The 26,929-nt window shown below is 41.9% G+C and overlaps 1 protein-coding gene across 1 annotated transcript; it reads left to right on the top strand.

The window, feature by feature from the left end:
- The first annotated feature begins 1,013 nt into the window (after positions 1 to 1,013).
- On the top strand, positions 1,014 to 26,929 carry LOC137176912 (sodium/potassium-transporting ATPase subunit alpha-1). The gene is made up of 23 exons (XM_067582945.1): positions 1,014 to 1,248; positions 13,547 to 13,660; positions 14,301 to 14,360; positions 15,880 to 15,981; positions 16,066 to 16,167; positions 16,257 to 16,370; positions 16,776 to 16,910; positions 17,421 to 17,538; positions 17,741 to 18,009; positions 18,115 to 18,423; positions 19,629 to 19,763; positions 20,283 to 20,478; positions 20,692 to 20,867; positions 21,091 to 21,227; positions 21,453 to 21,603; positions 23,520 to 23,688; positions 23,796 to 23,950; positions 24,111 to 24,234; positions 25,184 to 25,329; positions 25,440 to 25,570; positions 25,890 to 25,991; positions 26,139 to 26,230; positions 26,551 to 26,929. The coding sequence occupies exons 1-23, from the start codon at positions 1,237 to 1,239 to the stop codon at positions 26,577 to 26,579; spliced, it is 3,078 nt and encodes a 1,025-aa protein (XP_067439046.1). The 5' UTR covers positions 1,014 to 1,236; the 3' UTR covers positions 26,580 to 26,929.

Below are 26,929 nucleotides of genomic sequence, written 5' to 3'. Positions count from 1 at the left end.
TGTCTGTTTTCAGGCTTTTAGATCCAGGGATGAAAGGCTAAATCTCTCGTTTGTGTAGCGGGATGAAAGGGGTTTAAGAGCTCCTGGGACAGATGCAAACAGCCACAGCTAAAGTTGCTGGCGTGGCTGCGGTGTGTTGATCGATGGCGTCTCTGCGTGGAAAGCTCCGACTTCCATCTCTGCAGGGGTCTCAGGGGTCAGGGAGCATCCTGGAGCTACAGCGGGGAATTTTAGTGCTCAACTATTTGCAGCCCAGAAACAGCAGAGACAGAGAAATATGTTAGAGGGGAAACAATGAGCAACTAGTCAGGGGGATGCTTTAAGGAGGCCCCCCGGAGCTAAAGGGGGCCCGGCAATGGTGTCGAATTCATTGCTGTGCATCTATAGTGCAAACAACGGCAGTGTCACACGGATAAATATGGATCTGGATTTAGAAGCAGAGGGTTCAGAAGTTGGCTGCATGCTATCAGCACGCAACAACCTTGTCAAAGCAGCAGGGGAAAGGAGGTGTCTGTGAACCCAGCTGTTAAGCAGGGTGAAGTGTAGATGAATCAGGAGTGTGTGTGTGTGTGTGTGTGTGTGTGTGTGTGTGGTAGGGTAGGGTGGGGGTGGGTGTCTTTTTTTAATTTTTTATTTTTTAAAGCAGAGCAACTGAGCTTAAGTTTAAGGAATATAGAGATATGATATCACATTTAACACAGTCACAACAGTTGGGAGTCATTCAGATATTTGTGTGTTTATATGGTGTGTAGAAATACTGTAACATCCCATAATTTCCCCACAATATTAAGATAATTACAGATAATTCACCTATGATATCATATCTGTGTATTTTATCGTTCATCGTGTGTGTGCGCTGCATGGCAAAAGCTGAAAAGAAAAAAGAAAAAAAAAAAAAAGAAAAACGCCCAATAATGGCGGACGCCCCGCCTCCCTCCGTGGGGTTACCATGGCAAACGGCGTCGACGTCACAATGGAAGGAACGCTGTCTATAAGTATTGGAGGGTCCGCGGCGGCTGCTCGCGAGCTCGGATGTGTGTTCTGGAGGAGTGACACGTGCTGAGGAGAAGAAGAAAAAAAAATTAAAAACATAAAAAAAAAAAAATAACGGCACATCCAGGAGTTTTATTTTATTTTAATATTTTTTACTGTACATATTTTTTAAAGGATTTTTTGTTTGTTTGTTTCTCAATTTTTACTTGAACTGGGAAGAATTACGTCCATATCCTAGCAACCATGGGAAGAGGAGTGAGTATAACGTTCAGTCCTTTGTCTTACTTCACTTTTATGCCTGATATTTGGTGGAAATGAAACTTCGCCATTCAAACAAGTGGTTTTCTTAAACCGATGTTGATGTTGTCACTGAAAGTGGGGGGGGTAGGGAGGGAGGGAGAGAGGGAGGTAGAGGGTCACATGTGTTAAGATAAAGTCCTTTTTTCTTTCTCAAAATGCCCGCTGAGCTTGCTTGAAAGTACTTTGAGGATTTCCGTGTTTTCATCCCCCCACCCTACGATAGCACAAGACCCCCCTATTCTCATTTATTGAGGCTGGCAGGGCAAATAACTCCTCAAGAAGTAAGTTTCCATCGCTCACAAAGATGCTTCTCAGTGCCTTCAAACGGCTCTGTGTCCGGTTACATAACGAGATATTGTCAAACGCCAGGACTGTCAAAGTTTTTGCTGGATAACATTGTAGCTGCGACGTTGCAGCTGTGGAAATGAAGCCCGTTTGAACTGAGAAATAACGGTGTGAAATGGCTGCGGGGGGTTATTTCACAGTTCTGCGAGGCTATTTTACTCTGTTTTGAGTCGAAAAGTGCCATTTTTTTCCCCCCTACTCATGAATCCAGCTTTGTGAAATTTCTGAAGCACGTGAAGTTGTTTTCACCACCACTAAACACTTTCTCCTTCAGGAAATTGAAGCTATTTTGTAACATTTTGCTATTTTGGAGTAGCCCAGCTGTGTATTCTGGGTATAATGGCCAAGCAGTGGGAGGGATATGTTTTAAAAAGTCCGGCCCATTTCTCTCCCCCCACCTCTCCTGGTAGATGTGGAGCTCCTCTGGACCAATTATCTTATCTAAAGTCACCTTTTTTAGGGAAATATCTTGGAGTATAACTGCTTATTAGTGTGCATGGTGATTTAGGAAGAGCATTAAAAAGATGATAACTTCCTGTTTTTTGACTACTACCTTCCCAAGCTTGGATACAGGTCTCTAACTGATGATTATTTTCATTATGCATTAATCATTTGGTCTCTAAAACGTCAGAAAAGTCACATTTTTCTCAAGCACAAGGTGACGGTATTAAGTTGTTGCTTGTTTTGTCCGTCCAACAGTCCAAAACCTGAAGATAATCAATATATTTTACTGTACAAAAAGGAAAATAAGCACATTTTCCAGTTTTAGAAGTTTTATAATTATATAAATTGGTTATAAAAGCAGATTAATCGACCGGTCGTTGCAGCTCTTCTTGGATATCCTATCATTAATGGTGAAAATGGCACCACCCTTTGACAGATTATTGATCATGCGCTGAGAACTGATCGTATCACATGTGCGCAGTTTGTTTTTAAACATTGCAATGTGAGATTTGAGGCTCCGTGGAGAGAAATCCATCTTCTATCTTCTCTTCCCCTCCCTGTTCAGCTTCACTCTACATATACAGACTTCAGATTTGTGATGATTGATTCTTTTTATTTATCCTGTTTTTATTTCTACTGACAGTATTTCCTTTTTGACAAGTCAGAGGTGATGTAAGTACATCCTTAAGGGGCGGTGATGTCAAAAAAAGGAAAAACCCTTCCCGGTAGATTCACCATCAGCGCGCTTGTTATTGTTTCCTCTCTTTATTATTATCTTTAGGCATAACACACCTGTTATTTTCCACAAACTTGTGTCGTACGGGATGAAACTGAACCCCGCTGTATGAAATATCAGTCGTCGCCACACCCTGTCATGCTGCGCAGTCGAAACACTCATTATAGATTCAGCCTGCAAGGGATGGAGAGGTGGATGGATGGAACGGAGAGAGAAAGACGGACCGAGAGATCTGGCGGGAGATGTGAAGAAGATCTGTTCATTCAGTCTCCTTCCTTTCCTTTTTCTCCACTGTGCTCATTTAAGATTCTGAAAAATCTTTGCTCGCCCTCACTCAGCTTCTTGGCTGCTGCTGTTTTTTTTTTTTTTTCTTTCTCCCCCTTCCATATGTGATGAAAGCCATGCCCTGCCCCCATCCAACCTCCACTCCAATTCCCCACTGCCTCTTCCTCTTCCTCTCCTCTCCTCCGATACTTTGGCACAGACAAATAGCGAGACTTGGACGAGATAATCGCCACTACAGAGCGTTCCCGGTGCGAGCAGAGAGAGAGAGAGAGAGAGGTGGTGTAAGAGGAGGAGGAGGAGGAGGAGGAGGAAGGGTTTAGTTGTAATGGAGAAGAGCACAAGTATGAGAAGAGTCTGGCAGTGATGCAGTTTCCTCTTGTGTTTTGGACTTTGCACCTCCTGTCCTTTTTTTTTTTTTTTTTTTGCTGGCCTTTTCAGTGTTTTCTCATCACATGCGCAGCACAGTGCAATAAACAGATAGAAAGCAAGTGAGCTGAGAGGAGCTGAGAGGAGGGATTGAAAGAGGGAGGTGGTGGAGGTGGAGGAGGGGGATGAGGGGGGGGGTGATATTAAGGGGGAGCCAAGAGGCACCAGTTGCCGCATTGCCACTTTTGGCCAAATTGGCTCCCAGATATGATCGAGAAGCGAGAGAGAAGATGAAAGATCCACTGCAGAGCTCTAAATTAAATTACATTTAAGGAAATAAGCGATCATTTTCATTCCTTTATCGTTTTTATCATCAAGATAAATGTAGTTTTTAGGCTTTGAACTCTTGTAACATGAAGCGATGAGACGGAGCGCAGTAACACCTCGCCCCTCGACTGCTGAACTGAGCAGCGACGCAGAGCAGGAATCGGAAGACAGCTGTCGATTTCACAGGACATCAATAGAGGGGAGGGTGGTGGTGGGTGGGGGGGCGGAGGGGGGAGTCCAAGCTAAATATTTAATAATCATATACCTGACTCAACCTTTTGTATCGTTTCTCCTGAACTGCCCGGATTATAAAGTCGACAGCAATCGAGAAATGACGCCTCGTCCCCAAAAACACTCCCATTGTGATAAAACAGCACTTTTATAGCTCGATGCTGCACTTTAGATGTGACACCTCTTTTAAAATTGAGACACTTAAATGTATCCCAGTATGAGAAAAACATTTGCTTTTTAATTTGTGTCTGTGTCAACAAAAACTTCTCCGCACTTACACAAGGCATTTCTTGGGAATGATCTGCAGAATCTCATCATGTCAGTAGTTTATATTACGTGTCGAGGACGTGAAGATCACGTTATTTAAGGACTCCGGTTTTGCACACCAAGAGAGTGTGGAAGATAATACATTTAGACCCATTTTGACACAGTGACAGGCAGTTAAACCGATAAATATCACCTGAGATTTTAAGTTAAACATGCATGTGCAGTTTGGAGATTTTGCTCGTTTAAGGTGTATTTCTGCTCTGCTTGTCTCATCTGCTTTAAAACTTCAGGATCCACAAGTTTGTCTGATCATGCACGGTGGTAAAAAAGGAGAAAGATGAAACTATTTCTTTGTTGGCCAGAGATGGCAACATTCAACCTAAAAAAAAAAAAAAAGAAAAACCCACACAAAGATACCCGTCTGTGAGAGAGGTTATTTTTCACGCTGTAAACTGATCTGGCACGTCAGCCCTCGGGCCACTTTTAATCCCAACCAAAGGGGCACCGGACTACACCTTCACATCCATTCTTTACAGTCTGTTTCCCTCTTGTTCTCTCTGTTTGTACCTGTTTTTCCTTCTCTCTGTCCCTCTCTCCCTCTCTCTCTCTCTCTCTCTCTCTCTCCTGCTCTCCCTCTCTCTCTCTCTCTCTCTCGGAGGATTTAACATTCTTTCCGCTCGGCAGTCAATGTGTATTAACCGGGGCTTTTGTCACACGCCACCCCTTGTCTGTGACAGAACACAGCGTACTCCCTCTCTCCTTCTCTCCTTCCATCTCTCTCTCTCTCTCTCTCTTTCTCTTTTCCCTCACTCCATCTCTGACTCCCTCTTAATTCCCCTCTCTGGCTCCCCTCCCTCTCATTCTCTCTGTGCTTCCACGTTCTTTCACATGCCATCTCTCGCTCTTGTCTTCGCCTCCTGTTTGGCTAAGCAGCTTGAGCCGCGCGATTTAGTTTCACCGCTCAGCCTGTTGCTCAGCAAAAAGTGGAACATTAAGAATAACAGAGCACCCCCGTTCCTCCGCGAGGAAATATCTATCGACATGTCATAAACCAGCTCCTGTTGCCCCCTGAATCACTGGACAGTTTGTGCAAAACACGAGGATGAAAAAAAAAAAGGCAGGAAGTTTGAATATTTGAGGCAAATATGTGTAACATGCTCAGCTTTTCCCTCTTTTGAGGAAATGATGCAACTTGTAGCTATGGTGTTTTGGCCGGTTAATGACACGGAGGTGTGGCTAAGGCCTGAAAAGTGAAAGGGAGGGAGGAAAAAAAAAAAAAAAAAGAGCCATTGATTTACTGGTTCATTCATTCGAGTACAGAGCAGCTCCAGGATGCCTGTTGAGCTCTGAACTGAAGTCCTTTTTATTCGCACACATAAAGAGCAACGTTACATCCCGAAAGTCAGTCAGGTATTCACTTTGTGGTGGAAAAAAAAAGCTTCTCTTTTCTTTTAAAGATGAGGCGAGATCAGCTTCATTTATCAGGAATGATCTGACAGCCACAGGAAGCTAGTTTCACCTCGCACAAAGCTTTTGAATGAATCCCAATTGCGTGTGTGTGTGTGTCTTTGCAGAACGTTTTGACTTGATTAAAGTTGATATTTCTTTTTTTTTTTAATTCCCGTTCATGAAAATTTAAGTTTCTTAAAAGCCAGCAGCCGTCTGTCAGGAGCAGGGTGGCATATTGAACGAGACGGAACAAGTTTTATTCTTTGACCTAGAAAACTAGTAGTTCGGGGGGACAAAGATGAGTACTGTAAGTTTCTGGAGCTTTTGATCATATCGCGCGGTCCTCCTCAGCAGATGGAGTTGTCATATGTGGAGGCTGGACCAGGTTTTTCAACTGATTCCCACATGTTTTTGTCATTTAGCGCTTGTGTTGAGGGGGGCTCGACGACACCACCTTCACTTAATGTCTCTGCAAAGTGCATTTATGGGACAAAATAATAAAATACACAACAGAAATGACAGCTACTGGAGGAAAATTTGCATTTTTCTTTTAGCTGAATGAAGTTCTGCGTCACCCTGCCAGCAGAGAAGTTGTTCGCAAAAGTTCCCTACAAGGAAAGGCATTGATTCATTCGTCCGCTTTTGTCCCCCGATTGGAGAAGGCTGAAAGTTGTTCAGGACGTGGAGGGAGTGTTAAACACGACCCTGTGTAAATTAACACACTTTCTTTTCTCTGCTTAAACAGAAAAAAAGGGAGGAAATGAAAGAATGAAGGAGGAGGAGGAGGAGGAGGGGGGTGACATGGGAAGAAGAAGGAGAGAGAGAAATAGAAGAGGGGGAGGAGGGGGGGGGAGGGGTTAAAACACGTGACTGTCCATTCACATATCTCAAGAGGTGTGGCAATAGTCGCCAGTAGCAACCGGGCAAAGTCCCAGCAGTTTGTGTGTGTGTGTATGTGTCGGCACAGTTGAATGAGCAGCTTGTGTATCTGGCAAAAGACTGTGGCACAAGGAAAGGACTATAAGAATTCAAGTCTGCCTGTAAAAAAAAAAAAAAAAAAAAAAAAAAAAGTGTGTGTGTGCTTTAAAATATGCAACGGCTTGACCGAATGCTCTCCTCTGATGTTTGTTTGAGCCTCAGGACGTTGGTCTTTCAGGCGAGAGAGAAAGGTGGGGAGGGGGGGGGGGAAGGGGCCTCCTGAAATTCTTGGTTAACTTGTTTTTTTGTTGTTGTTGTTGTTGTTGTCATTGCGATTGGCAGCAGCTCGTTCATTCAGAAAAGCTTCTCAATGTCCTCCTCCGCACAAGTTTCTTTCCTTTCTCCATTTTTTTTTTCAGTTCAACATCTCTCTCTCTCTCTCTCTCTCTCTCTCTCTCTCTCTCTCTCTCTCTCTCTCTCTCTCTCTCTCTGTCCGGTTAACTTTCATTCAGTTTGCTCACTGAGGTTTATAACTTCAGTGCGAAGTTTCCCACAAGCTGTTCAGCTGTGTCAAGATCAGCATGAAGGTATTACTGAACTGTACGTCACCGAATGAGGCATTTCAGTCCGTAATCTCCACTAAGACTGTGATCAGGTGAAGCTAATAAACCCTGTAGCCTGCTCGACTGCTTATGAGACAACTTAGAGAAGTTGTTTTTTGCTAATAAATAAGTTGCATGTTGATAGTTTTCCTCCCACGTATCCGTGTAAAAGGCTGAAGAAAGAGCGGTGACGGTCAGCGTCACAGCCGGGTCGAAGTGTCCCGCATGTCCATGGACTTAACAGTCACATGAAAAGATTTCTGAGCCTTTTGTTTGTGTTTTTGATGCAGATTTTATGGCAGTCGTACAAAGCGCCATTGTTCTGTGTCCAGTAGGGCTGTGAGAGAGAGAGAGAGAGAGAGAGAGAGAGAGAGAAAGAGAGAGAGAAAGAGAGAGAGAAAGAGAGAGAGAGAGAGAGCAGTTTGTTAGTCATTATGTTTGTTCTTTTCTCTCTCTGCATCCTTTTTAATTTCTGCTTCCCATGACTTCTTCCAGTTGTTCCTCCTTACACTTCACTTATTTTGTCATTTGTTTTTTTTATATATATATATATATATATATAAATATATCCCCCCCCCCCGGCTTCCTCCACCCTCACCATTGCTGCTTGGGTGATGTTTATGACCTTAAACACTGTTCTTCAAGGTTAGGGTTTACTTTACTATACGTTTCCTGTGTGAGGACAGTTTCTTTCATCTGAAGGACAAGCCTATATAAAAAATGCACACACAAAACAATAAAAAGCCTGTATGAAAAAAAAAAGAGTCCACTGTGATGCCTTCAATTCAAAAAACAGCAAATACTCACAACTAAGAAGTTGAAACCAGAGGATGTTTTTAATTTATTTGAGCTGCAACAATTGTTTTCATTATCAATGAATCTGACGACTATTTTCTTGATTAATTGATTAGTTGTTAGTAGTGCTGCAACTGGCGATTTATTTTTATAATCATTTAATCTGTTAATGAATTTCTCAATTCATCAATGAGTCAAAGATGTTCAGTTTACTTTCATAGAAGAAAATATTCACATTTGAGAAGCTGGAATCAGATAATCTGGACCTTTTTGTCTTAAAAAGTGACTCAAAGTGATTATTTGATTATATAATTATGTAGTTGGTGATTAATTTTCTGTCAATTGATTAATTGAGTAATGGAAGCAGCTCTAATTAGGCATAAAAAGTGTCAGTGTAGCATCTCTTATTCTCTAATGTTGTCAAATCAGAATCAGAAAATAATGTAGTTGTGATAAACTGAAGATCAACAGGTTATCAATACTCCAGTATCCAGCATAGGTTTGTTTTGACTTTTGTCATATCATGCCCATGTCTGGCTCCAGTCCTGTGGCAGGACGGTGTGGTACAGATAAATATCATGATATGAGTGGATGATGTGGTATCACTGGAAAAGTTTTCACATCACGATAACCAAAATCAACACATCTCAGTCTCGAATTTCATTATAAGTCAATAAGGTGCTACTAAAGAATATCACCAGGAAGTGGTTTGGTGGTTGGTGCATTCATGTCTGCACAACATCCCCCACAGGTCTCTCTGCAGCTTATTTGAGTGAGTAATGGTGTCACTCATGACTAACAAGACTTCAACAAGGTGACTGGTTGTGTGGCCTTGTTAGTTATGAGTAGACGGGGCTCTCCCTGCTCTGTACACAGGTGTTATACTGGGAATTACCGTGTGCAACCACCAAACTCCTTCCACTAAGAAGAATAGTGAAAGGGTCAAGTTGTTTTGTGTAAGCAGCTGCAACAGACTGAGAGTAGAGCGAGGGAAATGTAAAGTAAGTGTAGGTGTTGTGGCTTTAATTATACTAACTTGCATTAAATACAGAACTAAAACTGAGCAGTGTTCAGAGAGACACTGTAGGTCAAAGTGGACACATGACATCATCATCATCATCGTGAAGTAGCCGTCTGATTGGTTAAGCTTTAGTTTCACTTCCCAACACTACCACTACCAGGAAATAAAGGTCCTTTATAGAAACTCGAGTAGCTTTGAGATAAAAAAAATAAGATTTCAATGTCACTTTGAAGTAAAGGAGAAACTTGCCAGAGAACAAAAACTTTGGCTGTGGAGTGAAAAAAACAGTCGGCCGCACTGTGAGACTGAGCTCAGCCGGGTAACTTGAGTTTTCAATTTGCTGCGTCTTCTGAGGAAGACACGAGGGGCCGTGCGGCAGCTCAGCCCTGTCAGATGTAAACAACTCCTCGTTTAATGCAGGAGCAGCAGCGGTTTCAGCTGAGACACTTGACTATCTGTGAAATGGGTTAACATTTTTATTCTGGCATTTCCTCGCTCTCTGTTCACTTCCATGAGATGCTTGAGATATCTGGATCTTACATACATACAGGCCAACGAGTTAGCTTTTCTGTTAGCTCTAGCGTTGTTTAATTGCTGTTATATAGTTTTCAGAAACTATAAAAGCCATAATACACTTTGTGGCTTTTTATATCTGGATTCATGAGCACCTAAGACAGGTGACGTAACTTTAAATTGTGTAAAATGCTTTAATTTTGAATTAATAAATGTCAGAAAATGGTGGAAGATGATCATTTGTTTCTCAGAGTTTAAGATTACATACTCAAATTGTTTTGTTTTTGTCTGACCAACAGTCCAAAACCCCCAAAATATTCAGTTGAAGTCATATTAAGACAAAGGAAACCAGCAAATGGTCACATTTAACAAGCTGGAACCAGATATCTTGATGAACTTTCTGTCAGATCGATTAATTGACTAACTGTATCTAATCCTGGATGACAAATCAACAAAATATCTTCCATTCTCACTCTTCAATCAGTAAATTAATGACATCCAGTAACCCCGATGTCAGAGATAGTTATAGAAACTGTAAACTAGACACTGAAGTCTGGTTTAAAAACATCAGATTATACTATCTGAATCAAGGTGTTAATTAAAAGATATCTGGATTTGACAACCTTTAACATATCCTGACAGATCTTTAACAACTGAACATAGAAACCAGTGCGTACAATTAAACAGACTAGCCAGGAAAACCACTGTTTGAGTTATGTGTCTAAAGCCAGATGGCCTCTAGGGGCCCTCGGGGGTCCAGAGGCTAAGATCTGGCCTCAGTGATCCAGAACTATGGCTCAGTGTTTTCCCAGCTTAGCCGGCCAGGGGGGCTGGAGCAACAATAACAAACATGTGCTGGGATCACACACTCTGCTCTGGTGACTCCCTGGGAAACTTCTAAAGGCTAAAGCGCCAGGAAAAAAAACCCCCCACAATATTAGTTAGCATATTTCCACGACTGAGAAAGCGTGCAGGATGTCCATATTTGGTTGCTTTTTTTTTTTTTTTTTGTCCAAAATATCGCCTTCAAAAAAAGGGGGGTTTTCAAAATGGCTGCTGCACACTGTGGTGTTGGCACGCAGACAAACGGCTCATTAGTAGTCAATCGCCTCTCTACTTCTCCGCTAACATGCGAACACCTCTGATCCCTGTACAACGCTTAATTATAGATGAGCCTTAACTGCTAATAAGTGTCGGCTTCTAGTGTTACAATCTCCTGTTACCTACCTGAAGGCTTCACTTTCTCAACCTCACAGTGATTCGCACACACACACACACGCTACATATTTATCACTTGTTAAGTGATGCAGGTAGCGGTCCCTGCAGCGTGTATACGGTACATAATCACAGGTTGGCTGTCGTCTTATAGATCAATATAGATAAACACAGTAGTATCATACATTTCTTTTTGAAAATTCAGTTGAGAAGCAGTTTATAGATAAGATCCCATACTGCCACAAAGAGGTCCTGCTTATGGTTTTGCAACACAACACTCCCATAAAACCATCTTTGGAGTCATCATCCTTATTTAGGGCACCAACGGATGTTTTTATCCTTTTTGAAAATAATAAATGCAACGGCTGCGTTTACCATCTGGATAATGGGGGAATAAAATCTGGGTGTGTCATCTATGAACAAAGCGCTGGTGGCAGCTCACCTTATACCTGCAGCAGGACAGCAGACAGGATGGAGACATTTAATGCCATCGACACACGGCAAACAATTTTACTTTGGGTAAGAGATGATAGAAATCCCTTTTTTACTGCTGTGATTTGCTGTATGTGTGATTAGTATTCACATTTGTTAAATTGTATCGTTTGGTAAGCTAGTAAAAAAGGCTTTTTAAATTTCAGTCCAGCACCTCTTCTTCTACTCTCTCCTTCTTTCCTTCTATCTCACCTTCTCTCTCTCTCTCTCTCTCTCTGTTTTTCACACCCTCTGGCTTACATCCGTCTAGAAGACGCCAATCTTTAGCTCAGGCCTTTGTCGCTCTGTCAACTACAGTGGCCGCTGATAATGAGTGCGTGGACGAGACAGCGGAGAGAAAGGGACGGAGGGAGAGGCTGTCACTCTGTGCCGAAGTGCCGGAGCCGATCTTGCGATGGGGAGGGAGGGAGGGAGGGGGGGATGTCAAGTGAGAGACTAGTTGCAGAAATTAAGGACAGTTCTGTACCTGAAGCCAAAGTTACGTGATTCTGCCAGATCCAAACAAAATTAAATTCTTTGCTCCCTAAAGCCAGAGCTGCACAGTTTAAAATCAACAAACTGTGTGTTCCCAAAGTGTGATTACCAGTAAATGCCTCCAGTCTGGTTCATTGTTCCACTCCGGGGTGCTTCGTTTTGTAAGGTTATGTTTAGGAAAGCTGTTATCAAATGAATAAAGCTTTGTTTATTTCTGCCTCAGACAGTGAAGCCTTATATCCGAAATATGTTGGGTATTAAACAAGAGAAATGTGTTTTTTTTTTTTGCCCAGCAGCCTAATCTGTTTCACCATGCGCGAAAAAGCCCTTATCTCCTGATTGACCAGAAACCAGCGGACACTTGCTCCGCCCTGAGGTTTCACAGTCACTCATTGTCACTGTCGAGCTTCACTGATCCTTCGATCTCTTCTTGTTTCAATGTGTATTAAGAGATTATTAATATCACTTACAGATGTATTACTCAGGATTAATACTCAATAATCAAAATACACACACATAAAAAAAAAACACAAGCCGAGTTCTGGTCTAATTGTCTGAATCACAAAGTTAAACTGAAACAGATGGATGATAGTTTATAAAAAAGCTATGCTCGCAATACGCTCAAAAGACTGAAAACCCTGAAAAAGTGGATCCCTGTGGAGTTGTGTTTGCAGTGACAGATGGCACTGGTGTCCATAAAGCCAAGATCTAAGACTGGTTTCACTCACCGGTCATCTGACGAGGCTTTTGATATCACGACCTGACTGCACGTGACAGGTTTTCTCAGGGTCTGTCTGGTAAACTCTGTGGCAGTTTGTCTCCCCAGTTCAGGCCACAGTTTTCTCTGTGTTTACTCTTATATGGTCACATGGAGTGAAAAAATATGCACCATGACAAAATGTCTTGTGGCATTTTGAGTCATCGTCATCATCAGACAGCTCATGTTGCATCAGAAACACCTCATAGTCAGTGTGTTACTCATGCCTGCTCTCATGTCTGAACTCACCGATTAACTATTTGTATTTTATGTTAGATAGTTCAAATTCTGTGACATCAGACATACCGTAGTTTGTTTTCTAATCTTTGCTTTTAAAATAACAAGGTCATTTTTCCATCATCAGGCCCTTAAAAGCACTCAAGTGAATCAGATTGACTCTGACATTTTTCTAATTTATTATATTTGTGCCAGTTTGAGGCTGTAATACACACTGGCTGAGCTTTTTATTGCTTTAACCACACAAATGTCAGAAATATCACCTGTTTAAACTGCCAAGTACACCTCCACCCAAAGCACTAAGAAAAATGAGCAACATTTAGAGATAATGGAGCGTTTTGCTAAAGATTATGGTGAACATTTTGTCATTATAGTGATAAGACAGCACATTTAAGGGGCGACAGAGGATCTTTAGCTCCAAAGTATCTATAATCACACTTTGTTGCCTGCAAAGTGCTCTACAAAGCGCTATCAGAGTCAGAAATATGTGAAAATGAGAAACATCGCTAACCAGCTCATTGCCTGTGACCGGAGTTGGCACAACAACAAGTGAAGCACATTTCTGACCCTTCGGGTTGCACATTTTTGAAAGAAGCCCTTGTACTTTCGCTGCTACATTTTGTCCCAGTTGCCAGTCTCCATCTCTGCTGAAGGCGGTGTTGCTCATCTACTGATAATCATCCACAACTCAGCAGCGTGATGATGGTAGGTTAGTTTGAGCTGTTGGAACACCTGTTTTCCGAGGTTACTAACATTATCCTTTCTCGTTGTGTTTCCAGGAAGGACGTGAGCAGTATGAGTTGGCTGCGACCTCGGAGCAGGGAGGTAAGAAGAAGTCGAAGGGGAAGAAGAAAGAGAAGGATATGGACGAATTAAAGAAGGAAGTGGATATGGTGAGTGTCTCGGCACTCTCTCCGACGACCTCGGGACCTCTTTCTCTGATCGTAGCTTAATTTGACTGCTTTCAATGTGAGCCCCATCCTCTCTGTCATTATAGTTTCTTTCTTCTTCCTTCTCTTCATGTCATCTCTTTTGTGGAAAACTAAAAATAACTAAATCCAAGTAATTACAGGCTTGTACAGTTTTTTTATTGATTGTTAAATTAGTCTTAAAATCAATCATTTTCTCCTTATCTCTGCCAAATATTCTTTTCTTTTTTTCTCACCCATTCTTACTTCCTCTCTCCCTTCCTTTCATGCTCATCTTTCATCCATTAATCGCTCTCTGACCATTATCCTTCCTCTTGCTTATTTTCCCCTTTTCCTCCCTCCTCCTTTATTTTTTTTTTTTGCTTTCTTCTTCCTTCCCCGCTGCATCTTTTGTTGGCTCCTCATTCATTCATTCATTCTTCTCCCCAAACTGCAAGTGTTTTCATTGTGGTAGTTCTACCTTTTTAAAACTGAAAGGTCAGCGCACAATGCGTCGTAAATGTTACTGGCTACACACGTACAGTAGATAAACACACACACACATACATGTGTGCGTGCATACATAAACACTGGACTGATTCTTCTTTTCTTTGTGTCCTTGCAGGATGATCACAAGCTGACCCTGGATGAGCTCAATCGCAAATACGGAACAGACCTCAGCAACGTGAGTGTGTGTGTGTGTGTGTGAGGAAAATGGGCTCTATTTTGTGTCTACCTATATGTGTGTGTGTCCATTTTTGAGTGTGTTATAGCTGAGGTGTGTCTCACCTGCAGCTGCCTGCCATTTAAAAGTCAAATTCTCTAAACTCTGCTATGATCATAATGTAACATTGAAGAGTATTCAATCAAACTGTCCATATTTATCATGGAGAGCAGATAAATATCAAACATCAGCAGCATGCCGGCTGCTGTTTGCAATTAACTTCCATTTTTCTCTCCAGTCTGACAGTATTAGGTTAAATCTCGGTTTCAAGTCGATGAATGTTTCATGCGGAGCGGATGAGATGAATGAAACAGAGGAGTTTGTTTATATTTAAAAAGAGGATGAAATCTTTCTTCACATCATGAAGGAAGTGTCACTGAGTGTGTGTGTGTGATCAGCAACCACAGGCTCAGCTCTCCCAAGGTTTATTAAACAGACTGGGAGAGGCGGAGGGTGAGGAGGAGGAGGAGGAAGGTTGCAATGAAAAAGAGATGGAGACAAAGGGAGGAGGGACACTTTTTTTTTTTTTTTCTCTCTCATCTCAGTGTTTGTTTATTGCTGAACACTTCAAGGGAAGTGCTTTTTGGAGTACTGAAAAGAGATCAAAATCCAAATATTTTTTCGGCTTTACAAAAACTTATTGAAAAATTGGCCGGGCGAGCTTTGGTACGACAATGTGCAGGTTTTTAGGTCATCCAGCTCACATGCTGACGATGACATCACGGTCACTATGAATAATGTAAACTATTGTAGCTGATGTTCAACACACAGAAGTAAATGAACAATATATTGCCTTCTGTTAAAGTAAGGCTTTTGCCATATTAAATGTACATTAGTGTCAAAAATCACATTTTAATGCCACCTCAGGTGTGGTACGAATGATTTGGCTCTTTGCGTGTGTCGAACCGTGCAGAATCCATGACCGTCTTTTCTTCAATCACCCATGCACACACACACTCTAACTAGCCCTCTCTCCTCATGCAAATGTGCTCCTGGTCATGCAGGAAAGATCAAGGAGAATAGTTAATCAGTGCCTCTAAACTAGGGTCTCCGAGCTCTGCGTGTGTGTGCATGCATGCGTGTGCAGCAGCTGTGAATAATTTATTAGCTGCAGAAGCCCCTCTGCCCTGATTTCATATGATCCCATTTTCTCTTCCCCCTTCACTGTCACGTCTCCACTCTTTTCAGCGTCCCCCTTCCCCTCAGTCTTCTTCCTCCGACTCCCTGATGAAGAAACTGGCCCTGTTTTTCTGTTGATGCTGTGTTGCTAGGCAACAAGTAGCACCTACAATCCCCCCTGGACATAAATGTGCCAGTGAGTTTGTGTGTGTGGTCGGCTTAATATGGCTTAAAAACATCACGAGGTATAAGATATTTATTAAAAAAAGATGTGGTTGAATATCCTACACCCAACACGTGGCAGAGAATGAGAAGTTTATCACCGAGTTGAACTGAATCTCATTTTTCTCACCATTTTCAGGGTTTGACTAGTGCGAAGGCAGCTGAGATTCTGGCTCGCGATGGGCCAAACGCCCTCACTCCTCCTCCCACCACCCCAGAGTGGGTCAAGTTCTGTAAACAGGTAACAGCAGCTTTTAAACAAAGCCATGCACAAATTGAGAAAAGCTCTCAAACAAAAAGTCACACCTGTTCTGCTTTCATTTAGATGTTTGGCGGTTTCTCCATGCTTCTCTGGACCGGAGCTATCCTCTGTTTCCTGGCCTATGGTATCCAGGCTGCTATGGAGGATGAGCCCGCAAATGATAACGTAAGAAAAAGCATATCTTGTTTTCCAATATGAGATTCAAACTTATTATACCTCATGGAGATCTAAATGTCACGTTTCAACGTCCACAGTTGTACCTGGGTGTCGTGCTTTCTGCTGTCGTCATCATCACTGGTTGCTTCTCCTACTACCAAGAGGCCAAGAGCTCCAAGATCATGGACTCCTTCAAAAACCTGGTCCCACAGGTATCCTTTGGAATCTTTATTTCGGCATTTAATTTATTTATACATCTTCATTCAGTCATCATTTGTGTAACTGCACAGAGGTTTGACTTTGTTTTTTTATTTTTCAAAAGATCCCTATTGACTGTTTTGTAATCGCAAATGTGCTACGATCACTAAAAAATGGTCACCCTGTCAACTCAAGGTCTTTCCCCCTTTGTCTCACAAAAACAATGCAGCCCTCTTGACTTCAGAATCTCATTAGCCGTGTTAAATAATCTGGAGTTTCATTGTCATAAAGAAAAATAGGCTTTGAATACAGGGCATGGAAGCAGAGGCAGATGAAACAGAAAGAAATAAAAGCCATCAGTGTCACTTTCTCCTTTGTCTTACATAAGTGTCTCTGTCTTTGTCATGTCCGTCTCGTAGCAAGCCCTGGTCGTCCGTGACGGTGAGAAGAAGAGCATCAATGCTGAGGAGGTGGTGGTTGGGGATTTAGTGGAGGTGAAAGGTGGAGACAGGATCCCCGCTGATCTGCGAATCATCTCTGCCCACGGCTGCAAGGTGGGTGCTCTCGACACAGGAATCTTTTTCTGTTTCTGATCCATATTTAAGGAATTTAACCTTTATTACTTGAATTTAATGTTTATGACATTTGATTATCAGACTGTGCCAAATTGTCCTTTTAAACATCTTCTTAGAAGTATATGTGACCCATTTTGGGTCCTGAACCAAACTCAAGACTGAGGAGCAATACATGACCCAATTTTCATTAACCTCTGCATCATTCATTGTTATATGTTCTCACCTACCTCTGCATCATTTAGCACTTGCTCCATTATAGACCCAAAGAGTGCCATTTGACCCAGAGGTGCTATCTGCCCCTCAGTAGCTGTTTTTAATCACAGAATGAATTAACAGTTTAGGAGAAAGTTAGTTTTCCTCCCATAGAAGGCAACTTTGTTTTCCATCTTGCTCAATTTATCTTGTTTTTCCTCCTCCCTAAGGTGGATGTTGCCACATTGTTTTTCCCTTTTTTCCTCATCAATCACAGTCTCATGTTTTATTTCTCAGGTGGACAACTCCTCTCTGACCGGTGAATCAGAGCCCCAGACTCGTACTCCCGACTTCTCCAACGAGAACCCACTGGAGACCAGGAACATTGCTTTCTTCTCCACCAACTGTGTTGAAGGTATAATGACAGGATACATTCTTTTCTTGAGGGACAGTGCTCCTCTTTGGAAAAAAAACGTTGCTGTTTTTCAACAAAAATGGAACAAAAAATTGACTGCAGGGTTTCTAAACTTGATGGAACGATACAAGTTAACTGATCTTTGTCGCTCTTATTAAATGAGAATACAGTGAAATGTTTATTTGTTCAACCTTCCCAACAGGAACTGCCCGTGGTATCGTGATCAGCACTGGAGACCGTACCGTCATGGGCCGTATCGCCACACTTGCCTCTGGACTTGAAGTTGGACGCACCCCCATCTCCATCGAGATCGAGCACTTCATCCACATCATCACTGGCGTGGCCGTCTTCCTGGGCGTGTCCTTCTTCATTCTCTCTCTCATTCTTGGATACTCCTGGCTGGAGGCCGTCATCTTCCTCATCGGTATCATTGTCGCCAATGTGCCAGAAGGTCTCCTGGCTACCGTCACTGTGAGTCCTGATGTCCCTTTTGTCTTTAAAGTCCACTTGTGGATCAAAAAAGGAAGATTTGTTTGATTGATTTGGTGACTAAAGCAACTGTGCTTCCATCTCTAGGTGTGTCTGACTCTGACTGCTAAGCGTATGGCCAAGAAGAACTGCTTGGTGAAGAACTTGGAAGCTGTGGAGACCCTGGGCTCCACCTCCACCATCTGCTCAGACAAGACCGGCACCCTGACCCAGAACAGAATGACCGTTGCTCACATGTGGTTCGACAACCAGATCCACGAGGCTGACACCACCGAGAACCAGAGCGGGACCTCCTTCGACAGGAGCTCAGCCACCTGGGCTGCCCTGGCCAGAATCGCTGGACTCTGCAACCGCGCCGTCTTCCTGGCTGAGCAGAGCGGCCTTCCCATCCTGAAGGTATGTTTTTATTCCTTCCCCTGCAACTGACTTCCCCTCTTTTTCTGTTTACTTGAATTAATAACACCAAATATGAAGGCGTCCTCAAGACAATGAGTCTCAGAGCAGGACAAGAGGTTTTTCACATAAATTGTGCAGTGTCATCGGGGAAATAATTAGCCTGTTCAACTAAAACCAAAAGCCTGTATCATCTTTTTATCCTTTGTCCAACAAAAGAAAGCTTTTTTGCTCTTCTCAACATTTATTTGATGAGCTCATTATGTGGGAGGAATTTAGAAGAGCTGTGCTGCTGAATTCTCTTCTTCCCTATTGTTCTTTTTCCGTTTATTTATTTCACTTTTATTTCCAGTAATGCCAGCACCTTTTCAGGTGTACTTCATGTATGTTGCTTATTTAACTGTTTGTCCAAATCTGATGGAGGACCAGAGACTGAAACGTGGTGTGTAAATTTGTCTAATGACCACAGGGATCAATATTTTAACTCAGAGTGAAGTCATATTAAACTACAGAAGCAACACTTGGGCCAGTTGTTAATTATTTTGGATCTGATATGTCAGACATCCTCCACTGAGATGTTTCTACAGGGTTGTTTTCCAGCTTATATCACTCCCTGGAGTGTACAAACACACATGTTGCAACTACATCATTATGCCTAACCCCCTCCCCAAAACACACACAAACACACACACACCCAGATGTACGCATGCCTCTTGGCTCCTTGGAGCCTAGTCTCTGGTTTCCACCCTGTGTTAATAACCTGAGTGTGTTATTCACCTGTAAATGTCTGGCTGGCATCATGGCGCTAATTACCAGTTAATTCTTTCTCACTGCTCATTATTTTTCCCTCAGTCACTGTTACAAGACTGACAGGAGGGTAAACATGGGCTTGGTTTTTATCAAGGCTAGTGATTATGTTTGGGTGGGTAGAGGGGTGGGGGGGTGGAAATCTATAAAATTAGCATTTTTCTTTCATGGACAGCTTCCCAAATGGATCACTCCTGCTTCTTATTTTTTCCACTGTAGACACAGAACCCTGTATTTCATTTTACAGGGCATTGAAGGCTTAGAAAATGGTTAGGAAAAAGAGCCCACTCTCTGACAAAACCAGCTGAAATGTTTGCTGTCAATGGCTTATGACTGGTGCACTTTGTGTGTTTGATTTATAAGTGATTATTGTTGTTCTCTCTCCCTTCTTCCTCCTCCAGAGAGATGTGGCTGGTGACGCCTCTGAGTCGGCTCTGCTGAAGTGTATTGAGCTGTGCTGCGGATCAGTCCAGGAAATGAGAGATAAAACCCCCAAAATTTCTGAAATCCCATTCAACTCCACAAACAAGTACCAGGTATTGAAAATGGCTGGCTTGCAACGTCATGTCCAATATTTTTGGAATCATTAGCCTATGGAAACAAGCTGTTTTTATGTCTTCGGGTGCCACTACAGAAACACCCCAATATCCTGTGAATTCTTACATTTTCAGAAAGTGTCATGAGCTTTCTGAAATATGAGATGTCAGGTTATTCCCTCCTCATGTTGACAGTAAATCAACAATGTTTAAATGGTCTTGGTAAAGGACCCTTAGGAGAAATTGAGCCTTATTTAGAAAAGATCTTCGTGTGACCTTGTTTAGGAACAATTTAAATATTTGCTAATTGTTAAAAATAAAGTAATTTTACAGAAGCTGTCTGTTCATTCAAAAGCTTAAAGATCAAACAATCTCTAAACATCAAGTTCCTAATTCATGTTTTCATCCTGAATTTTTAGTCATTTATTTTCAGTTTATCTTAACTTACTTGCCTCTCTTGATACAAAGTCATATTGACGCCTGAAAGCTCACTGACCTTTATTTTCTATGTGCTCCTAGCTTTCCATTCACAAGAATTCTGGAAAGGAAGGAGAGACCAAGCATCTGCTGGTCATGAAAGGTGCCCCAGAGAGGATTTTGGACCGCTGCTCCTCCATCATGATCCAGGGCAAAGAGCAGCCGCTGGATGATGAGATGAAAGATGCTTTCCAGAACGCTTACCTGGAACTGGGAGGTCTGGGAGAGAGAGTACTGGGTAAGGATGGACAGCTGATGGGAATTCTTTGCCCAGTGTCGTGGGCACTGTGTGGCCTGAGAGAGTTTGTGCAGTTTAAGGAGTTGTAGATTGTGATGGATTAACTGTGTGCATAATGGTCAATTGAATCCGAAGAAGAAAAAACGGGTGAAATGAGCCAAAAAGACTCCACAGGAGATCACTTCCTAAACTGCTTTTTGGTATTACATTAAGGTTTCTGCCATTTCAACCTGCCTGACGACCAGTTCCCAGAGGGCTTTGCTTTTGACACTGACGAGGTGAACTTCCCCACTGAGAACCTGTGCTTCATTGGCCTCATGTCCATGATCGACCCTCCTCGTGCTGCTGTGCCCGATGCTGTCGGCAAATGTAGGAGCGCTGGAATCAAGGTATGCCATTGAAGCCACTATGAAACTATTAAGTAAACATAAAGCCAAGAGTACGTACAGATTTATGCACATCAAGTGGGCTAATTACTAGTAAATCTCGACTTCATAACGATTATAAAAGTGACAATGTATTGTAATTTGAATTTTGAATATGATATTCAGACGTTGAATGAATCTTCCGCTTTGATTTGTCACTCATCAGTGCAAACATTCCCTCTTTTAGGTAATCATGGTAACAGGTGATCATCCAATCACAGCTAAGGCCATTGCAAAGGGTGTGGGCATCATCTCCGAAGGCAACGAGACTGTTGAGGACATTGCAGCGCGTCTTAACATCCCAATCAACGAAGTCAACCCAAGGTACTGACTGCACTGAGAAAGCGGAGTACCCCAAGGTCTTGTACTGGGCCCCATTTTATAACCCAGGACTATAGCTATAATTGCATGTTTTTTTCATCATCATGAGGTTAATTTGTAATATAATTACCATCGGGATCTGCAGAGAACCACGTAGCTATCTGTCTGGGTGTGTATATGTCTGTGTGAATGAGTTAAAGTGACCAAATGTCTCTCTGTTCCCTCCAGAGATGCTAAGGCCTGTGTAGTCCACGGCGGAGACCTCAAGGATCTGTCCGCAGAGCAACTTGATGACATCCTGAAGTACCACACTGAGATTGTTTTTGCCAGAACTTCCCCACAGCAGAAACTGATCATTGTGGAGGGCTGCCAGAGACAGGTAAAAACAAAATAGATGAGGTGTGTGTGTATGTGTGTGTTTTCTGCTTTCATGAGCCTCTGCAGTGTTTCTATTGTTGTTTTACAGTTTGGCAAACACAGCGTCTGAGCCTTATGTAAATGCATGAGTGAATGTTTGATATTCCTATCCTCCAATTCTTATTTATGATTATTGCTTTTGTCTGATTACTAAGTTAAGGCAGAATAATCAAGCATAACATCTGTCAAGCTGTGAGCTCATCCATACACATGAATATTCATGAGTGCATCAGTAGGCAGAGATTTTTTTTTATGTTGTGTGGACTTTGACTTCTGATTTATTTATTTAAATGTTTTTATTAGTTGTCATCTAATCAAGGGAAACTACAAACATTTTTTTCTGATAGTGTCAGTTTCATCTATTCTCCTTTGTAATTAGTAATTACTGTAGTTTCTGTAGCTGTTTATGTTTTGTTGTTTGTTTTATTTTGTAATGTGATTCTTATGTGCTGCAGAATAGAAACCTGCTGTAGACCAGTTTTAACTGAGTCAGGACAGTTTAAATGCTAAATTACTTTTAACCTTTTCCTGTATTATAATAATAATAAATACAAATAAGAAATTGAAGACAATTTTGGGTATTTCGCCAAAATAACTCACTGAAAATAATCCTATTTTCAGGTTTTTTGCTTTTATTGGACAGTGTAGAGACAGGAAGCTAGGGAGAGAGAGGGGTTATGCACAGGGATCTACTTGCAACACTGGTCTCCAGCCGGGAGTGAAACCGTGGACATATTGGTTATGTGGTATGCGCCTTAACCATTAGGCCACCAGGGTACCCCAAAATAACCAAATCTAGTAAAAATTTGTGGTAGGTCTCCTATCAAATTCACAAGTCAGTAGAGATGTGCTGTCATTTGTGATCCAAGCACAGCAGGAAGTCTGTCAGAAAGTTGCAGAACCAATTAACATAAAATATTCCAGTGGGTCCTTTTAGGAGTGGGAGGGCTATTATTGATGACTTGTTATTGACATTTCATTTTATAAGCTTCCATCCAATTCAGTCTCTCAGTAAATCAGCCTCCTAGTCCTGTTTTGCCATGATACTTCCATCTTACTAATTAGGTTACATTATACAAATGTGTCCAATTTAGTTTGTTAGCAGTAAAAGAAGTGAATCCATGCTTAAAGGTGCACAGATTTGCTGCATCCGGTGGAGGTGCATTATGGTCCTTGTAGTTAAATGATGCTCATTTGGTGAGTGGCAGCGATAAATCTTTGAAATCGATATTTCTGAGAACTGCCAGCTTCATTCTTCTTTAATAAATCTACAAAAACATGTACATGTTGAGCTGTTTATTTACTTATTAAGGAACCATAAATCTTAAAATTACACTGTTAACGTCTAAAATTAATGTGACAGATAAATATTTAAAACAGTAACTTTTATCTTTCAAGGAAATCCCACTGGCCCTTCATCTGTAGTTGGCGTGCAGTACATCCTCTGATCACCTTTCCTATTCACATTTTTACCCAGAATACAAGTTTCTAGACTCATCACACCTGTCTCTTATTCACTTTTATCCCACATCTGTACTGTCAAATAAAGCAGAATTGCCCTGAAACCTTTAAAATTAAAAAAAAAAGAAAGAAAAAAAATCTGTGTGAAGTGTAACTTGAGAAGATGGAAATGTCACTCAACACCAAGAATGGTGACACCTGTTGCCTCCAGCGGATCTATCTCTTAAAAACACACAAATCAGTTTGACTTCTCATCTCAGCTGCAGTCAAACATTTGCTTTGCTGAGAAAATGTGACATTCTTCTTCTTTGTTTTTGTACAAAAATAGATTTTATAGATATCGCTGTCCTTTTTTTTTTTTTTTTAAGAATGTCTTTCCCACTAAATCAACACTTTCCTCTTTCCCTCTCTCCGCAGGGAGCCATTGTGGCTGTGACAGGTGATGGTGTGAACGACTCTCCTGCTCTGAAGAAGGCCGACATCGGTGTTGCCATGGGAATCGCTGGATCTGACGTCTCCAAGCAGGCCGCTGACATGATCCTGCTGGACGACAACTTTGCCTCCATCGTTACAGGAGTGGAAGAAGGTAAAGCTTTCTTTCATTTCAGAAATGCAGACTACAACAAGCATCATTGTAACTGCCCAAATGTCACAGTATTAATTTCTTCTTCTTGTCATAAATTACTTTGTCAGGCCGTCTGATCTTTGACAACTTGAAGAAATCCATTGCTTACACTCTGACCAGTAACATCCCTGAGATCACCCCCTTCCTCCTCTTCATCATCGCCAACATCCCTCTGCCCCTGGGAACCGTCACCATCCTCTGTATCGACCTGGGAACTGACATGGTGAGAATCAAAGAATTTCAGCCTCTCTTTGTATTCCTAAAGTTTGGCAATTTTATAAAATGGTGTGAGAAAGATTAAAAAATCAAGTCAGTTACTAACTTAATCCTCTTAGCAACATAGCCTACTTTTTTAAGTCCATGTGTCGTGTCCTGTCTCCCAGGTCCCTGCCATCTCCCTGGCTTATGAAGCAGCTGAGAGCGACATCATGAAGAGACAGCCAAGAAACCCCAAAACAGACAAACTGGTGAACGAGAGGCTCATCAGCATAGCCTACGGACAGATCGGTAAACAGACACTTGTTTCAAGTTGTTCGAGTTTGGAAGTTATTTCTTGGTAGATTTTTTCCAGCAAGGCAGATCAGTATCCGGGTGGTCTGAGATAACCAGAAGAGCGGCATGCACCAGAAATAGGCTCGCACTGATAGAGAACTGGAGCGTGTGTGTGTGAGTGATGATAGACCAGTGCCTCAGGCTTTTGATTTTTCCCTCTTCGGTAATGAAGCCAAGAATAGGTTCGACCCCCCCTGAGTGTCCTAAACTACCTTATGAGAGCAGAATTAAAGCAAACAAAACTGCACTAAATCTGTGGAACTCATAATTCCAATGGGGATATTTTTATGTTGAGGCATTTCCGTTGCCCTTTTAAGATAATCTAAGAATAAATTCATTGTCATGGTTGGACATTTTTCTTCTAAAACTGTACTCAAGCCACTGGCTGAGCTTTTACATAATTTTGATGAGTCTGTACTTGTGAATTAAAAGACTTTTAAGGGTTTGGATTTAGGGATCCTGGCATCCTTTTAAAAAAATTCTGTTAGTTTGTGAAAATTATGCATCTCTGCATCTTGCCAAAATTTGTAAAATCTCTGTGGTTTATTTATCTCATGGCTGAAACACCAATAAATAATTTTCATTCTGTTTTAAGGCTCAATTGCTCAAAAGACCAATGACAAATGGTTCAGTCCCCAAAATCCCCCAAAAGACTGATTAATCAAACTTACTGACTCAGTCGTTCACGTTCTCATTTGGCAAGACCAGTTTGTTTACTTAATCACTTATTGATCCCTGTTTTTAATCTCAAATTCTAACAAATTAACTGCATTTTTTAATCATTTATTAAAGGTTTATAGAGTATACTGTATTTGATGTTTTAAATTGTTCACATAGTTTGGTGTCAGTTTTCTTAACTTAATGGCGACTTATGACAGAAGTCTGATGCGTCTCTTTCCTGCAGGTATGATCCAGGCGCTGGCAGGTTTCTTCACCTACTTCGTGATCCTTGCTGAAAACGGCTTCCTGCCCTCCACCCTGCTGGGCATCAGAGTGTCCTGGGATAACAAATACGTTAACGACCTTGAGGACAGCTATGGACAGCAGTGGGTCAGTTAACAGTCGTTATAAAACTGAGCATTTTACAAATTCCACTGCTGCTTCTGGTTTGGCTGTCGCCATCTGGTATAAACTGTTCTGATATGTGTGTTCCCTGTCAGACTTATGAGCAGAGAAAGATCGTGGAGTTCACCTGCCACACAGCCTTCTTCGTCAGCATCGTCATCGTCCAGTGGGCCGATCTGATCATCTGTAAGACCAGGAGGAACTCCGTCTTCCAACAGGGCATGAAGTGAGTACAAAAAAAACACACCAGTATCATCTGAGCGGTGGATGTTTCATCATAACTCTCTCAGCTGCCATCCTTTTTCTACATTGCACTAGCTGTTGTGCTTTTCTAAGAAGAACTCCAGTTGACTATTTTAGGTACAAAACAACATGAACTGTATTTAAAATGCACTTCAGACTGCAGTTTTCATCAGTGCCTTGGCTGAGCATCAGAAGTATATATAAAAAACTGGCACCAAGATGATAAACTAGTTAGCTATTTTCAGTCACTTGAATATGGTATGATGAAAGAACTTGCTTAAATGCTCTCATGTCTCTTTCAGGAACAAGATCCTGATCTTTGGGCTGTTCGAGGAGACCGCCCTGGCTGCCTTCCTCTCCTACTGCCCCGGCATGGATGTTGCCCTCAGAATGTACCCTCTTAAGTGAGTCCAATGCACAAACTTCACCTCACATTCCTCCAATAAGCCATGCACATATCTGTTTGACTGTTGCTCCATCCAGGCCCGGGGCACTGGATCAGTTTCTCATTTCTTTTTGTGTGTGTGTGTGTGTGTGTGTGTGTTTTTTAGGCCCAACTGGTGGTTCTGCGCCTTCCCCTACTCCCTGCTCATCTTTATCTATGATGAAATCCGTAAGCTGATCCTCAGACGCAGCCCAGGAGGTGAGCCCAGTATCCATGCTTTGATTATCTTGTATTTTCCTACCTCTCTCACCCTCTGCTCCTCTTGTTTTTCTGCCTCTTTCTCCATCTCTGCTCCTCTTGTTTTTCTTCTCCACTTCCATTCTCTGCCTCGAGGAGATTTCTAAGCTCGAGTGAGGGCGGAGAAACTCTCTCTTTTCAATCTTCCCTGTCATCCTTCAGTGTCAGTACATGCTTTAGAATCAAGTATAAATATTACATTTACCCTACAGAGAAAGGCCAAATCCAAGAAGTTGTCTCTAAATCTAGTGTATGTTTGTTTTCTCTCCCTGTGTGTCCAGGTTGGGTGGAACGGGAGACCTATTATTAAAGACCCGTCAGCCTGTCAGTCCAGTCAGCTCGCATCTTCTCCTCCACTCCCGTCTTTGCATGAATATTGTCTTGCTGCTCGGAATAAAATTTTAACCTCTGTGAAGAAAAAAAAAAAATGGAACTTGTTTTTATATTAGGGAATGCTTGATACTACTATTAGACAAATACTGAGATGGAACGTGCTGATGATGCTGATGATGATGTTGATAAATGATAATGCTAATAATGACATGAACACTGAACATTGACATGACTATGCGTGCCTTGTTTCTGAAACAGGACCAATTTTATACATGTTTTTAACAGTTATAAACGTTCAATAAAAATGCGCTCGAGTCAGGTCCCACA

Source organism: Thunnus thynnus, chromosome 24 (assembly GCF_963924715.1).
Source record: "Thunnus thynnus chromosome 24, fThuThy2.1, whole genome shotgun sequence".
Classification (NCBI taxonomy): domain Eukaryota; kingdom Metazoa; phylum Chordata; class Actinopteri; order Scombriformes; family Scombridae; genus Thunnus; species Thunnus thynnus.
Note: the sequence above shows the minus strand (reverse complement) of the source record. Positions and strands in the feature narration are given on the sequence as shown.